The sequence below is a fragment of the Apiotrichum porosum genome (assembly GCF_003942205.1).
Source record: "Apiotrichum porosum strain DSM 27194 chromosome Unknown scaffold_3, whole genome shotgun sequence".
NCBI lineage: Eukaryota > Fungi > Basidiomycota > Tremellomycetes > Trichosporonales > Trichosporonaceae > Apiotrichum > Apiotrichum porosum.
In genome coordinates this window covers 2,467,477-2,481,602 of record NW_021167110.1, presented here as the reverse complement: position 1 = coordinate 2,481,602, position 14,126 = coordinate 2,467,477, and the positions used below count along the sequence as shown (strand labels likewise).

The window sequence follows — 14,126 nt, the reverse complement described above, 5'->3', positions numbered from 1 at the left end:
CCCCGCACGGCAGAGCTCCGCACGGCAGAGCTGGCAGAGCTGGCAGGCAGAAGACGACGGTACGAGGGGCAGCGACGACGAGCAGACGTGGAGAGTGTGTTCGGCCAGACTCTGCCAAGAGCAACTGCCAGTCTCAGCCCAAGGTTCCAGCGAGTCACCTGTGCCATGATCACCTGTCACCGGTCACCTGTCTCGTGCACTCAAATGCTGCTGAGATATGCCCACGGTGTGTCTTACCTGGGGAACAGGAAAAAAAAAGGACACCCAGCGACTGCGCGTGGCGCTTTCCGGCGCTGGGCGGCGCTGGCAGACGGGTCCAGAGGAGGAATGAGAGCATCCGACACACACCTGTCTCTCGCTCGAGACGCCTCTGGTGCACATGCATGTCTGGGGGTTGTGGGTGGGAGCAACGACACACACGCCGCCCAAGCCTCCGGCCCAGGCCGCTGCCTGGCACGCTGTCACGGGTGACACCTCTGGCGACAAACCCAACCGGCAACGCCCACTGACAAGTCACAACCCCCCGCTGCACATCTCCCATTCATCATCTAATATATCCTCTTGGCTACCAGTTGCTGTCGACAGCTACATAGCAACACGAGCAACGAGCCGTACCCCACCGCAAGGCACTCGTCGCTCCGTCGCCCCTCCCCCCCTTCCAACCTCGGCAGCTCCGCCCAACCACCCCTTTCGCGTTTGCTTTCCTCCCTTTATCTCACCACACACTGTCCTCGCACTGCATGACCGCGACAATGGGCACTCCGCCCGCTCCCTCATCATCGTCCACTACCCCTTCCTCCTCCACGTCCACCTCTGCATCCTCGGCCGCGCCCGACGCGTTTTCCGTCGCCGCACTCAAGGCCGCACTCACCGCGTACCGGAATCCAATCTTGCCAGGATGGAACCCCGACCCGACAGTGTGTAATGTGCCCGGAAAGGGATACTTTCTGGCCACAGGCAGCGGCGAGTACAGCCCCGGGCTGCCAGTGTACCACTCCATCGACCTGTTTACGTGGGAGGTGAGTAGCGACGGGCGGGTGCGAGTGCGAGTGACTGTTATGGTGGTGGGGGCGCAGAGTGGGCCGTGTCGGCCTTACCACACAGCGTTGTCACCACCAGCGTCACTGTCTTTCCCCTCCGAGATTCCACTGCAATGGAGTGGGAGCCAAGGAGGGACTTTGCTTTTCTTGGAAGCAAAAAAAAGCTGATCCTATCACCCAGCTCCTTGGCCACGCCATCAAGCGCGTGCCCGCACCCCTCGGCGCGCCGACACTGCGCTACCACGCAGGACACCACTACATGGTCGTCACGGCCGCCGCCGCCGCCGACTCGACACACCCGCAGATCCTACTCGTGTCCACGCCCGACATCTTTGACGAGGCCCGCTGGGGCGAGCCCGTCGTCATCGAGGCGAGCGGTACCGAGCCCGACGTGAGTCACCACCCCGTGCTGGTCCTTACAGAATCTTCCACGAGGCGAGAAGCAGGACAGAAGGATAGGGGAGCGGGGCCCGCAGGCTGGCTGGCGGTGGGCGGCTGGCGGCTGGCGGCTGGCGGCTGGGAGTGTGCCTCGGTGCACGGCGCAGGAACGCGCCGTGCGCGCGCGCGCGTGCGCCGCTGAGGTCGACGGTGGCCAAGGTGCCCGAAATGGTGTGGCAATGCCGGGCCCCGATGACGCTGGTCGTGATTTGTTGACTCTGCCTGGCCTGATGATGCTGCCTGCTCAGTGTCAACATTCCTGTCCTGTCCGGACATGTTTGTTTTCGTTGTCATTTCCACCACCCCGGTGCCTCTCCAATGGGTACACACATACTGACTTGCACAGCTCCTCTTCGACGACGACATGGCCTACCTCTCATACACCTCGCCGTCGTCCACCGAGCGCCTCATCGTCTCGATTGACATCGACACCGGCCGCAACCTCTCGCAGCCCAAGGTGCTCGAGCACCAGGGCCGCCTCCTGAAGCGTGCGGGATGGTACTACATGCTCACGTCGTCGGACGACGGCGCCTCGGCGAGCGTGTACCGCTCCCGCGAGCTGGGGATGGAGGCCGACGACGGCGAGCCACAGTGGGAGGGCGCGCCGCGGAACCCCATCCTGGCGAATGGCGACCACGCCGACGTGCGCGGTACAGTCCGCCTGGACATTGTGCGCGGCGAGCGCGGCTGGTCGGCCATCTTCCGCGCCATGCGGAGCCGGAGCGCGCGCGGAAGCCGCGCGGGTTCTGCAGCGGGCGCGTCAACGCCGAGCTCGAGCTCGAGCGCAAGCGCAGGCTCACGGCCCACACCCACCGGGGCCGACGCTGACGCATGGTCCGACTCGCACCTCGGCGCCGAGACGTACATGGCCCCCGTGGAGTGGCGGGACGGCTGGCCCGTGATCAACGGCGGGGAGCACATCGAGCTCGTGGGCAATGCCGAGGGCATGCGGTTGTTGCCCGAGCGCGACGAGTGGGTGGACGAGTTTGACAGGGAGGGTGAGTCGAGTGTACAACACCACTTCCTACAAGCTGACATTGCCGTCCCAGATCTGAGTATCGGATGGTACACGGCCCGCAAGCCAAGCTACACCCTCGGCCAGCGCGGCCTCGCCCTCGTCCCCGCGCCACTGGCACGGGACTCGGCCACCCCACCGCCCATGCTCCTCCAGCGCCAGCTGGGCTTCGACATGGACTGGGAGACGCGCGTCGCCATCCCCACCACACCTATCGAGGCCGGCACAGTCCTCTGCGCTGGCCCCAGCTGGGCCGGCGTCGCCGTTCGTGGCGGGTCAGCACCGACCATTGTCTTCCGCAGCGCGACCACCAGCTCGAGCCCCGAGCCCACGACCACCGCCCCGCTCGTCCTGGACACGGCGGGCCTGCAGGTATCTGTGGTCCTGCGGATCCGCGCGCGCCGCGATGCGTACGAGTTTGTGTACGTCACGGCCGGGACGGGCGACGAGGTCGTGCTGGGGTCGGTGCCGAGTGCCGCGTTTGCAGTGGCGGGCAGCGGCGCGCACCTTGGCGTGTACGCTGTGCGCACCGAGGGTGAGGAGAGTGGCGCAGAGGAGGCGTGCTTTGCGTACACAAAGTGGGTGAGGGTGGAGGTGTAGGCGGGTCCCAGGCCGAGTAGTAGTGGCGATTTGAGGATGGCAAAGAGGGAGGGAGGAGAGTGGCACAAGTAGGTGTTCCTGGCATAAAACCGTATCTTGCATTGTCGCTTCCCATCATGCACGTGTAGCGTTTTGAGCAGCTGTCCGTCTCGTACTGGTTAGTACTAAACCGGCCCCGTACGAGCGACCGACCGACCGACCGACCGAGCGCACCCAAGACCACTTGACGGTTGACGCCAACTCTCACCCAACTCTCACTCAGCCCGTCAACATGACCGTCCGTCAATCCACCCGGCCCGTTCCTTCCTCCGTCCGACCCTACCGTCCGCACTCAAGCGCTTCATCCCTGTCATGCGCATGCACCTGCACCAAAAGAACGGCAAAAGGACAAGCTCCTGATCACTCAGAAGCGCTGCTAGCAGGTCCGACTGGGAATCGAACCCAGATTACAAGAACGAGTGATGTGTGACCCCCGGGATCCTCCTGAAGGACCCTGTTTGGAGGATGATCACGGCGTTGTGCTCAGAATCTTGTGTACTAACCGTTATACGATCAGACCGACCTTGTATGCTCTCTTGTGCGCTGGGGGATGTCAAGAGAGAAGGGTTCTGGAAAGGGTTGGAGGGTGCAGAAGAGTAGGAAGGAGGTGGTCGAGGGAGAGAGAACCGGGCCGCGCGAATGGCCGATGATGGATCTGGGGCAAGACATGGTGGCTGGTGGTGCTGGCTGGCTTAGCATGCATGAATGCCGAGCATGTCTCCCGACGTCGGCACGTTCACGCATGCTGTGTTGACACCTCAAGTTCAAAGGCTGCCGGTGGCCTGTTGTTAGGTGCCGAGTAGAGGCAGGAGCAAGAAGCCTGGTGAATTGGCCAGCAAACGCGATCTCCCTCAGCGCCGCGCCTGCGTCCCGGCTTCTCTCTACCACATACATGTATCGTCATCTAGTCCTACGGCCTCTTCCTAATCGCTATCACTGTCATAACCCCCCAACAACGCCACACCCGAGCTCGCCTTGGCCGCAGCAGCAGGCACTTTACGCGTCCGAGCCTCTTCAGCCTGCTTGCGCGCCAGCTCGGCGTAAAACTTGATGTTTTCAAGCGCGTCTCCGCCGAGCAAGCCTGTCGAGTCGCCGCCACGCGCCCGCTTCACTGGCCTGCTGTCGTCCTGCTGCTGCTGCTGCTGCTGCTCGTCCTCAGACTCGGGCTCTTCAGGCAGGATGGGGTAAAAGTCCTCCTCCTTGCCCTCCTCCAGCGCGCGCAGCGACTGGGCAGCCTCGACGAGCTTGTCGTCCAGCTTGGACGCGATCACTTTACGTCCTTCCTCGGCCACGCGCGCGTCCTCGGCCTTTTTGCCTCCTGGGTTGGGGTCCTCGGTCGCCCACCTGAAGCACATGTCAGCCAACGGTGCGGGGTGGACAGTGCCGGTGGGGGCTGTACTCACCTGACGTTGAGAATCTCGTCCATGTCCATGCTCTGGCACTGCATCGCCTCCTTTGCAAACTGGGCATTGCCCTCGTGTTCATACTGGACAAAGGCGATGCCGCGGTTATGCAAGATGTTGTCTGTAGACAAGTGTCAGCGAGCCCGATGCGCCGTCCGCCACGCCTCCATCGACGTCTTGCGATCCCACTTACACTTTGAAATCTTGCCCCACTCGCCAAAGTGCCTCAACAACGTGTTCTTGGTCTGGTCCTTGTCGGGCCCCTCGTGCATCTTGCCAATGTAGAGTGTTCGGTTGGTACGCGAAAACGAGCCTACACCACCCATGTCGTCGCGGTACTCGGCGTGCTTTTCGCGTCCAAAGCAGTCGCGCGAATGGTCGCTTGTGGCTCCAGGCGCTGGCAGGCGGTGGAGGTAGGCGCACTCGGATCTGCAGATTGCGTAAGTATATCGGTGAAAGAGATGTGGGACAGTCAGACTCACCCATAGGGGCAGCGACCACGGGCAAAGAACAGGCAGCAGAAGCGGTTGTTGGTTGCGTCGGCGCGGGTGTACCCAGCATCGCGCGAGATGACGCAGCGGGTCTGCGAGAGTGTCTGCCTGGAGTAGGTGAGTAACCTGTGCCGTAAATTGTTTGTACCTACATTGACAGTGCATCTTCCTTGTCGCCACCGGCCCACTTGTTGTACCAGATGTCTGGGCGGCAATGTCAGCAAAGTGTCAACATAGGGGAGGGACAAACTCACTGTACTCCTTTCCAGCCTGGACCTTTTCTGTAAGGTCCACATCGCCCGGCTTGACCTGGATGCGGGCCGCGCGCAGCTTGCGCTTTGGTGGTTCGGAAGGCATGTTGGATGGGGAGAGGATGGAGATGAATGGAGAACGAGTTGATGATCCAGAGGCCGCAAAGGGTGAGTTGTGGTGAACGATCAAATTACGTAATCAACGATGAACGGTCCATTTCAATGACGCCTGACTTTCCTTTGCCTCCTCTTGTGATCATATATCGGTCATCGTTCTCCGTTCTTGAAACAACAACAGCAACGACAACAAGTGCCATGGCGACAAACGGCACAGTCGGTGGAGAGTCTGCCACGTCGGCCCGCTTCCTCTCGCTCCTCGAGGCGGCAGCGCACCCGGCCGAGTCCTCCCTCTCATCCGAGACCCTCGCCGACTCACTCGGCATCGCGTCCCTCCCATCTCCAAAGGACGCAGTCAAGCTCGTCGAGGCCAACGTCCTCTCCCCTCCTCGCGACCTCTCCGGACCCGACCTCTGGAGGTGGCAAGTGCCCCTGCCGACCCAGATCCCGCTGCCTGCCCTCCGCCTGGATCCTTTACCAGCTACCCACACCGTCACCCCGACCTTCCGCGGCATCGATGGCGCCTTCACACACTGGCGGGACGCGCTCGCTCCCAAGCCGCCCGCACATCCGAACCTCAGCTCCAGCATGATGCGTGAGCCCGGCAAGGCGTCGACCTTTGTGCGCGGCAAGAGCACCAACGCGCCGTTCCTGCCCGGTGGCCTCGAGCCTGCCGTGAGCGTCGAGAAGCTGGACGCCGAGGACGAGGACGAGCTCGAGGAGGAAGACGGTTGGAAGACACGTGCACCGGGCTTGCGCCGTGGTGTGCCTCTTGAAGGAGGTGGGTCGTTGGTGACCGCGATATGCAACTGACCCATCAGCGGACGATTTCCTTGCCGAAATGCTCGGCTCGCAGACTATGACTACCAAGGCTCGCAGGCGGAGACGCGGTGGCGAAGAGTCGCCCAAGCTGGAGGTGGGTGATTAGTGCCAGCTACCATGTCTGACCCATTCAGGTTTCGCGCCTTGGCGACGGCGAGACGACCCCCGACGGCGACGAGATCAAGATTGGCTCGTCTTCCTCGGCCAAGAACGTCGACGACCTTCTCCCCGTCGGCGTAAGTGCCAGCTGTAGTTTCTTCTCCACACAGCTAACACCACTCAGAGGCTTCCCGCCCCGCCACCTGCCCGCGCTCTCAAGAAGGCAGCCAAGAAAGAGTGGGCCCACGTCGTGGACGTCAACCAGGAGCTCGTCAACGTAAGCTATCCTGACATAACGATCGTCCAGCTGACAGACCCAGTTCCACGAGCTCGTTCCCGAGATGGCGCGCAAGTACCCCTTCGAACTGGACAATTTCCAAAAGGAGGCAGTGTACCGTCTCGAGATGGGCGACAGTGTCTTCGTCGCGGCCCATACGTCCGCCGGAAAGACTGTCGTGGCAGAGTACGCTATTGCGCTTGCTGCAAAGCACATGACCAAGTGAGCTCCCTCAACCTCGCTAACGAACTGACAACTACAGGGCAATCTACACCTCGCCCATCAAGGCGCTCTCCAACCAAAAGTTCCGCGACTTCAAGACTACCTTCGACCCGGCCAGCGTCGGCATCCTCACGGGAGACGTGCAGATCAACGCCGAGGGAAGCTGTTTGATTGTGAGCTGCGTGGTTTCCAACAATGAGCTGACGCGACAGATGACGACGGAAATTCTGAGAAGCATGCTGTACAAGGGAGCCGACCTTATCCGCGACGTCGAGTTTGTCATCTTCGACGAGGTCCACTACGTCAACGACGCAGAGGTGGGTTGCCTCGTTGAAATCTTTGTGCTAACCCTCAGCGTGGCGTCGTTTGGGAAGAGGTCATCATCATGCTGCCCGAGCACGTCAACATCATCCTCCTTTCGGCTACCGTTCCCAACACGAGGGAGTTTGCCGACTGGGTCGGGTAGGTGTCTTCGGTGGTTGCCTCCGCTGACCTGCTCAGTCGTACCAAGAAGAAGGACATTTACGTCATTTCCACCCCCATGCGTCCTGTTCCCCTCGAGCACTTTCTCTGGGCTGGCAAGGAGCTTCACAAGATTGTCGATTCCAAGGGCCAGTTCCTCGGCGACGGGTAAGCTGATCCCAGTGCAATCGTCAGCTGACGTCCCAGCTACAAGACGGCCGGCGAGGCTCTCCGCCGCAAGCAGGACAAGGAGCGCGAGGCCGCCGGTCTGCCTCCAGTGCAGCGCACTGGTGGCCGCGGCGGTGCTCCTGGCCAGAACGTCAAGGCCAAGGACTTGCCCACTGGCCGCTCGGCCCCCTTTTCGCGTGTCGGTGGCGGACGCACGCACTCGAACCGCGGCGGCGGCCAGGGCGCCCCAGCATCCGCAGTGGCCACTCGCGGTGGCCGTGGTGGATTCAGCGGTGGCCGAGGCGGCCGCGGTGGATTCCAGCTCGACCAGAACGTCTGGACCCATCTCATTTCGTACCTCAAGAAGGCGCACCTGCTTCCCGTGGTCAACTTTGTCTTCTCGAAGAAGCGCTGTGAGGAGTATGCCCAAAACCTGTCCACGACAGATCTGTGCGACGCCAAGGAGAAGAGCGAGGTGCACATTGTCTGGGAGCGTGCTTTGAACAGGCTCAAGGGTGGGTTGCCCATTCGTTGGATGACCGCTAACCCAGGCAGGAAGCGACAAGACCCTTCCCCAGATTCTGAGGATGCGCGAGCTCATGACTCGCGGCATCGGTGTCCACCACGGTGGTCTTCTGCCTTTGGTCAAGGGTGCGTAATCAGCTTATTGTCGTTCTTGGTGATACTAGCTGACATGTGGCAGAGGTCGTGGAGATTCTCTTTGCCCGCGGTCTCATCAAGGTCTTGTTCGCGACCGAGACCTTTGCCATGGTGGGTTACCCTCCTTGTTTGTCCATTCTAACCTCCCAGGGCGTCAACATGCCAGCCAAGTCGGTCGTCTTCACGGGTATTCGCAAGCACGACGGCACGTCGTTCCGCAACCTCCTTCCCGGAGAGTACACTCAGATGGCCGGTCGTGCCGGTCGTCGTGGTCTCGACACGACCGGTACCGTCATCATCCTCAGCGGTGAAGAGCTCCCCGCAGTAAAGGAGCTGCAGGAGATGATGCTGGGCGTGCCAAACCGCCTCACGTCCCAGTTCCGCCTCACGTACAACATGATTCTCAACCTCCTCCGTGTCGAGGCTCTGCGTGTTGAGGAGATGATCAAGCGCTCATTCTCGGAGAACGCAGCCCAAAAGCTGGCTCCCGAGCAGCAACGCCAGGTCGAGCAGGTGGGTTGCAGGTGTGCTGGCACTCTACTGACGCGTTAGACCGAGAAGCTCCTCGCCAAGCTCCCGAACGTCGACTGTGCAGTGTGCAAGCCTGACATTGAGGCGTTCTATGACCTTTCATCGGAGGTGGTCCGCATCAATACCAACCTCATGAACCAGGCAGCTTGGGCCTCGGGGAAGCAAATGTCCCCCGGCCGTATCGTCATTCTGCACGACGGGGTGAGTTGATAGACTTTTTGTCGCATTGCTAACTCTCCAGCATTACCCTGGCAACGTCGCGATTGTTCTGCGCAACGCCCCGTCGATTGTTCGCGACGGCGTCAAGTCTGACGCCAAGGCATTCTGGGTTCTGGCTCTTGTTACCAAGGGCGTCAAGTCCAAGAAGGAGGACATCAAGGACGGCGACGTTCCGCCCCGCTGGCCACCCGTTCTTCCCAAGGGCACATTTGCCAACCCCCAGTGGGAGCTCGAGGCTGTGGACAGCACGAGCGTGTCATTCGTTACCAACCGCATGCTCAAGATTGACATTATCTCCGTGCTCGACAAGCGCAACAAGGACATCTCCAACAAGGTCATGCACGAGATGGTGACTCTGCACGACGAGCTGAGCGCCGGCGACCTGGCCGAGTTCGACTGGGGCCGCTTAAGCAAGCTCGAGTTCCAGGAGCTGCTCCGCCAGAGGATTGCGCTGTCTGACCGTATCACCCGTCTCGGCTGCCAGCTGTGCGATGACTTTGAGGACCACTACGACATTATCCATGAACGCAAGATTGTCGAGGGCGGGCTCAAGCTTCTCCAGCTGGCGCTGTCGGACCAAAACCTCGAGCTGCTGCCAGACTACGAGTCGCGCGTGGACGTTCTCAAGGAGCTGCAGTTTATCGACGACAACGCCACAGTCCTGCTCAAGGGCCGCGTGGCGTGCGAGATCAACTCGGCCCACGAACTCATCCTCACCGAGCTCATTCTCGACAACATTCTCGCCGACTATACGCCCGAGGAGGCCGTGGCCCTCCTGTCCGTCTTTGTCTTTGTCGAAAAGACCGATTCGCAGCCCAACATTGCGCCCAAGCTCGCACAGGGCCTGGACACCATCTACAACATTGCCGATAATGTGGAAAACTGCCAGCTGCGCCGAAACGTCACCTTTGACGATTTCCGCGAAAAGTTCAAGCCGGGTCTTGTCGAGGTTGTGTACGAGTGGGCGCGCGGCATGCCCTTTAGCGACATTACGACGCTCACGGACGTGCCCGAGGGCACCATTGTGCGCTGCATTACGCGCCTGGACGAGACGTGTCGCGAGGTCCGTGATGCGGCCCGCGTCATTGGTGATGCCGACCTGTTCCAGAAGATGGAGGCGGCGCAGGCTTTGATCAAGAGGGACATCGTGTTCGCGGCGAGCTTGTACCTTTAGAAACTTACTATTCGTACGTAACAAGAGACCAAGAGACTAGAGTGCACACTAGCATTTGGCGACAACTACACGTGTATGCATAGCCTTTACACAGCATGTGACCGAGGGAGGGCTACTCGTACAGCCTGGCCGGGTTGTCGACCATCATCTTGACAAACACCTCCTCGCCCAACCACTCCTTCAGCAGCGCCAGCCACGACGGCATGTCCTCCTTGATCCGGAGGGGAATCACCTCGCTGCCGAGCCCGGCCTTCCTCCGCGCCGCCATGTCGTGGTGGAGGGGCGTGTGAGGCCAGTCGGTTCCCCAGACCAGTTGGTCGGGAAACACCTTCAACGCTTTAACCAGCGGCTCGAGCGAGTCGTACGTGACTGTGTCCGTCGATGGCGACAAGGTGAGCCGGTACGGTGCCGACAGCTTGATGTACACTGTCGACGGGTTGTGGCGGAGCAGGGCGACAATGGACGAGAAGTGGGGCACGGCCATGACGTCTATGGAAGCCGGAGGCGGGTGCTGCCCCCACGGCCCGGGGAGGAAGGCGAGGTGGTCAATCATGAGGATCTGCGAGGTGGGGAACGAGTCGAATGCAGCGAGTAACTGAACCCACCCCCGTGTCAGCATGCGAATGGGCGGCTAGGGCCTATGGCCAACTTACAGCATCATAAAAGGCTGCGTCGAGCTCCTGCACACACACCGTCCACCGCACGCCGGCGCGGTCGAGGCGCTCAAACACCTTCTTGAGAGCGCGCACTTTGGTGGCCCTGTCGTCCCCCTCCAGCTCGGCCCGCACGCCGCGCACACCCGCCCCGTCCAGCCGTTTGATAAACTGCCTGTCGGCGTCCACGTCAAGCTGGGTGGGCGGGAGGACGCAGACCGCGCGCCGCCAGGCGGGATCCTTGGCGACCCAGTCGTGCAGGCTCTCCAGCTTGTCGCCAAAGGCAAACGAGTGCACGAGGACAGTGCGGTCCACGCCTAGCGATGCGTGGAGGGATTCCTGGGCCGACGGGTCGAGGCGCGGAGGGACGAACATGGGTGTCTGGGACAGCGGGTAGTCGCTGGGGAAGATGTGGAAATGGGTGTCCCATGACCCGCGGGGCAGCTGCGGGAGGACGCTGCCTGCACTCGTGGCGGCGGGTTTTGACATTGTAGAACGGTAGGTTTGCCGCGCGGTCGTGGTCGTGGTCGTGGCTGATGGCTCAGATGGAGATGAGTGGAAGGTTTAGTGAGAGCCTATACGTGTTCACAAGAGGGCTGTTTGTGGGCAGAGACGGGCGTGAGATGAGTAAACGAGACGATATACGTCATGTAACACCACGCGCCGGAGCGGGCGGTCCGGTATCCGAAAGGTGTGGCCCTGGTCCTTTCCAAAGCCTGGCGGTTCGACGCGCCGTATCCTCTTAGCCAGCCAAAGCTAGCCACGCTCTAGGCTAGCCCGGCTCAAGAGGTATACCGCGACCGCCGTGACCTCGGTACACGGTACATCGTACAACACTTGCATTGAAGACATGCCGAGCGGCGCAATGTCATCCCGTGTACCTGGTGTCTCTAGCTGCACAATTTGCCGTTTCTTCCTCCGGCCATCGCCGATCCCGCCACATTTACGCCGAACCACTCGTCGTTTTCTCCACCATCCGTTCCTTCCAAGGCGAGAGACGTCTCTCCACCACAGGTCACACGATATACAGCACTACACAATACCCCGTAGGCACACCTTCAATATACCGCTCCTGTCCCGAACCGAGACCGGTATCCAGCCGACAACGTTGCGACTTGGAACCGCGGATGAAGCTTGTTGCAGGTTGCTGGCCGCCGGTAGAATGCCAATGTCCGGACCGGGCGGACTGCTTTCACATGACCAGAAACTGATTTTTATGAGAGTCCAGAGAGTGGTACGCAGCAGCTGGTGTTGCAACGAGTTGATAATCCTCTCATGGCACCTCGTCTGGTGGGTATGGGAGACGGGAGTCGCCGATACTCTGGTGACGTACACGGTGCGAGGCACGATGTTGAGGAGAGCAATACGAGATCAAATGTGAGAGCAATGATCTCTCCCAAGGGATTGAGTTACCGAGACACAAGTTAGGACAGTGGGTTCAGGTGAACAATCAGTATGTTCCGTTGCGTCTTCATTCCAAATACTTCATGCCTTTGCCAACACTCAATGTGCCTCTCATCATTTATTCGTGGCCACAAGCTCCCAAACGTCAACGCTCTCCAACGAGGCACTGTCGTCCCCATGCGGGGCCAGATCGGTGGGCTGCCGCCTGCCCGCCTCTTCCACTGTGCGCAAGCTGGGGTCCCCGTTCCAGTCGAGTGACACACCTTGACACTCGGGAGGCGAGTAGATCCACGTCGACATGGCAAAGCGGTCGTTTGCGAACACTTCAAGGACATCATGGTCGATAAAAACGCGTAGGCGGAGGGGCTCGAGCTCCTCTTGGCCTGTTGCTGAGACCATGGTCAGGAGCGTGAACATGCCCACTTCGTCGCACGTGTTGACTTGGGTAGAGGCAGCGGAGCGGGAGCGGATAATGCGTATCTCGCTTTCCTTGGGCCTGTAAGATATGCGCGTGGATATGGAGTGGTCGTGGTTGTGTCGTACAATGATCGCAGCTTCGGTACAGGCTGGGGTGAGGTTGATAGTCGCTTGTATCTCGCATCTCACCGGTGCCGCTGGGAGAAGTGGCCACGGAACATCCGCTTGGGCACCCCTTACACTGCAACTCGCCTGCGTTGCTCTCAGCGCACTCAGCTCCGTGAGAGGACGGATACCAAACGTGTTGACTGTCGCGCCCGTCGCTGTCTCCTCCACCTCGAACCCAAGTGTCCTGAGCCTCCCAGCCGTGGCAGGCGCGACACTGTCGTACCGCGCCAAGAAGATTTGCCGGGGAACACCAAAACACCCGACCCAGCCCTTTCGCGCCTGCTCGCTGTCGGGCACGTCGTCTTCGGGAAGCCATCCCCAAAGCACCGTGCGCCCGTCGGGATGCTTGAACGGTGCCGCAGCGTAGAGGACGCCGTAGTCGAGCAAGCCGCCGCCGCCCGAACCGTCGAGGACGAGCCCGGCGTCGTTGGAGGCGCGCACCCACGCCGCGCAGCGTGCTACACGCGGAGGGATGGACTCGTCGGGGACGGGGTATCGCACCTTGGTCCCTTCACACCCGGCAAGAATGAAGTCGCGCTCTGCGGCTACGCGCGACCCACCAGCTGCGTTGATGTCTGTGAGGGTGACAACGCTGCCACATTCAAAGTTGAGGCCCAAGTCGGCGCCGAGAATGTCCATGCTGGGTGGCAAGTCGGGGAGGGCACGGATGAACGACCATTTCGTCAAGTCGCTGGGGTCGATGGAGAAGAGGAACAGCCTTGGGCCAGACACGCTGCCACGCAGTCCGCCCGAGAGGAGGCCGTAGAGCGACTTGGCGGGTTCCGAGCCTGTACACCGCGCCTCGTCCATGCGCGGCCAGTGGAAGACGTATGGGTCGCGGAATCCCGTCACTGCGAGTCCCTCGGGTTCGCCAAAGAGGATCGGGTCGGATGGTGACTTGGTCCCTGCTCATCAGCGTCCAGGACAAGCGTACCTAGGCGACGTACACGTCTTGCCGCCGTCGTCCGACGTCGCCATGGACAGGCCCTCGGACCCGCGGACGTGGGTGAGGGTGTAGTGAACTGGCAGGGCTGTAATGGACGTATAGAACACCGTCAGCACGCCGGCGTTGCCTCCCGCCCCGGCGGGCACGTAGCAGCCCGTAAACACGGCGACCTTGTCGTATGGCTGATCCGGCGCGAGAACAGGCGTCTGGAATCGTCAGTGATAACGAACCACGCTGCCACGACCCACGTCGTCCGAACGGTGCGTCCACGTCAACAGGTCCTTGCTCGTCGCATGGCCCCAGCTGATATCCCCCCAAGCGTGGCTGCGCGGGTTCCACTGATAGAACAGGTGGTAGGTCCCCGTCTGCGGGTCGTACCCGGGCGCGCAGGGGTCGTTCATCCCTGGACTGTTAGCAAGTTGCTCAGCCTGGTGTCCATAAACTACACACATCCTTGTGGGGCGATAAAGTGGTATCCCGGCCGTCCTGTTGAGAGGGGGTCCATCTCTG

At 61.1% G+C, this 14,126-nt stretch overlaps 5 protein-coding genes and 1 non-coding gene across 6 annotated transcripts; 2 read left to right on the top strand and 4 right to left on the bottom strand.

Moving 5' to 3' along the window:
* Positions 1-752: 752 nt before the first annotated feature.
* EHS24_006523 (uncharacterized protein) lies at positions 753-3,093 on the top strand (the record flags this gene model as incomplete). The annotated part of the gene is made up of 4 exons (XM_028621954.1): positions 753-1,019; positions 1,222-1,431; positions 1,825-2,476; positions 2,528-3,093. 4 exons carry the CDS (start codon positions 753-755, stop codon positions 3,091-3,093), a joined length of 1,695 nt encoding a protein of 564 aa, XP_028478406.1.
* Positions 3,094-3,513: 420 nt separating this feature from the next.
* Positions 3,514-3,652, bottom strand: EHS24_006522. The gene has a single exon. It is a non-coding gene; the product is annotated as a tRNA-Gln (tRNA).
* A 403-nt stretch (positions 3,653-4,055) lies between these two features.
* Positions 4,056-5,383, bottom strand: CWC2 (Pre-mRNA-splicing factor; the record flags this gene model as incomplete). The annotated part of the gene is made up of 6 exons (XM_028621953.1): positions 4,056-4,476; positions 4,536-4,656; positions 4,729-4,964; positions 5,014-5,118; positions 5,179-5,230; positions 5,281-5,383. The coding sequence occupies 6 exons, from the start codon at positions 5,381-5,383 to the stop codon at positions 4,056-4,058; spliced, it is 1,038 nt and encodes a 345-aa protein (XP_028478405.1).
* Positions 5,384-5,592: 209 nt separating this feature from the next.
* Positions 5,593-10,028, top strand: EHS24_006520 (uncharacterized protein; the record flags this gene model as incomplete). Its single annotated transcript, XM_028621952.1, has 14 exons — positions 5,593-6,175; positions 6,216-6,310; positions 6,351-6,452; positions 6,500-6,592; positions 6,636-6,814; positions 6,855-6,987; positions 7,027-7,131; positions 7,170-7,276; positions 7,316-7,444; positions 7,484-7,959; positions 8,000-8,095; positions 8,148-8,617; positions 8,657-8,836; positions 8,877-10,028. 14 exons carry the CDS (start codon positions 5,593-5,595, stop codon positions 10,026-10,028), a joined length of 3,900 nt encoding a protein of 1,299 aa, XP_028478404.1.
* Positions 10,029-10,140: 112 nt separating this feature from the next.
* EHS24_006519 (uncharacterized protein) lies at positions 10,141-11,170 on the bottom strand (the record flags this gene model as incomplete). Its single annotated transcript, XM_028621951.1, has 2 exons — positions 10,141-10,623; positions 10,682-11,170. The coding sequence occupies 2 exons, from the start codon at positions 11,168-11,170 to the stop codon at positions 10,141-10,143; spliced, it is 972 nt and encodes a 323-aa protein (XP_028478403.1).
* Positions 11,171-12,199: 1,029 nt separating this feature from the next.
* Positions 12,200-14,121, bottom strand: EHS24_006518 (uncharacterized protein; the record flags this gene model as incomplete). Its single annotated transcript, XM_028621950.1, has 5 exons — positions 12,200-12,651; positions 12,775-13,575; positions 13,618-13,822; positions 13,865-14,019; positions 14,067-14,121. 5 exons carry the CDS (start codon positions 14,119-14,121, stop codon positions 12,200-12,202), a joined length of 1,668 nt encoding a protein of 555 aa, XP_028478402.1.
* Positions 14,122-14,126: the final 5 nt, after the last annotated feature.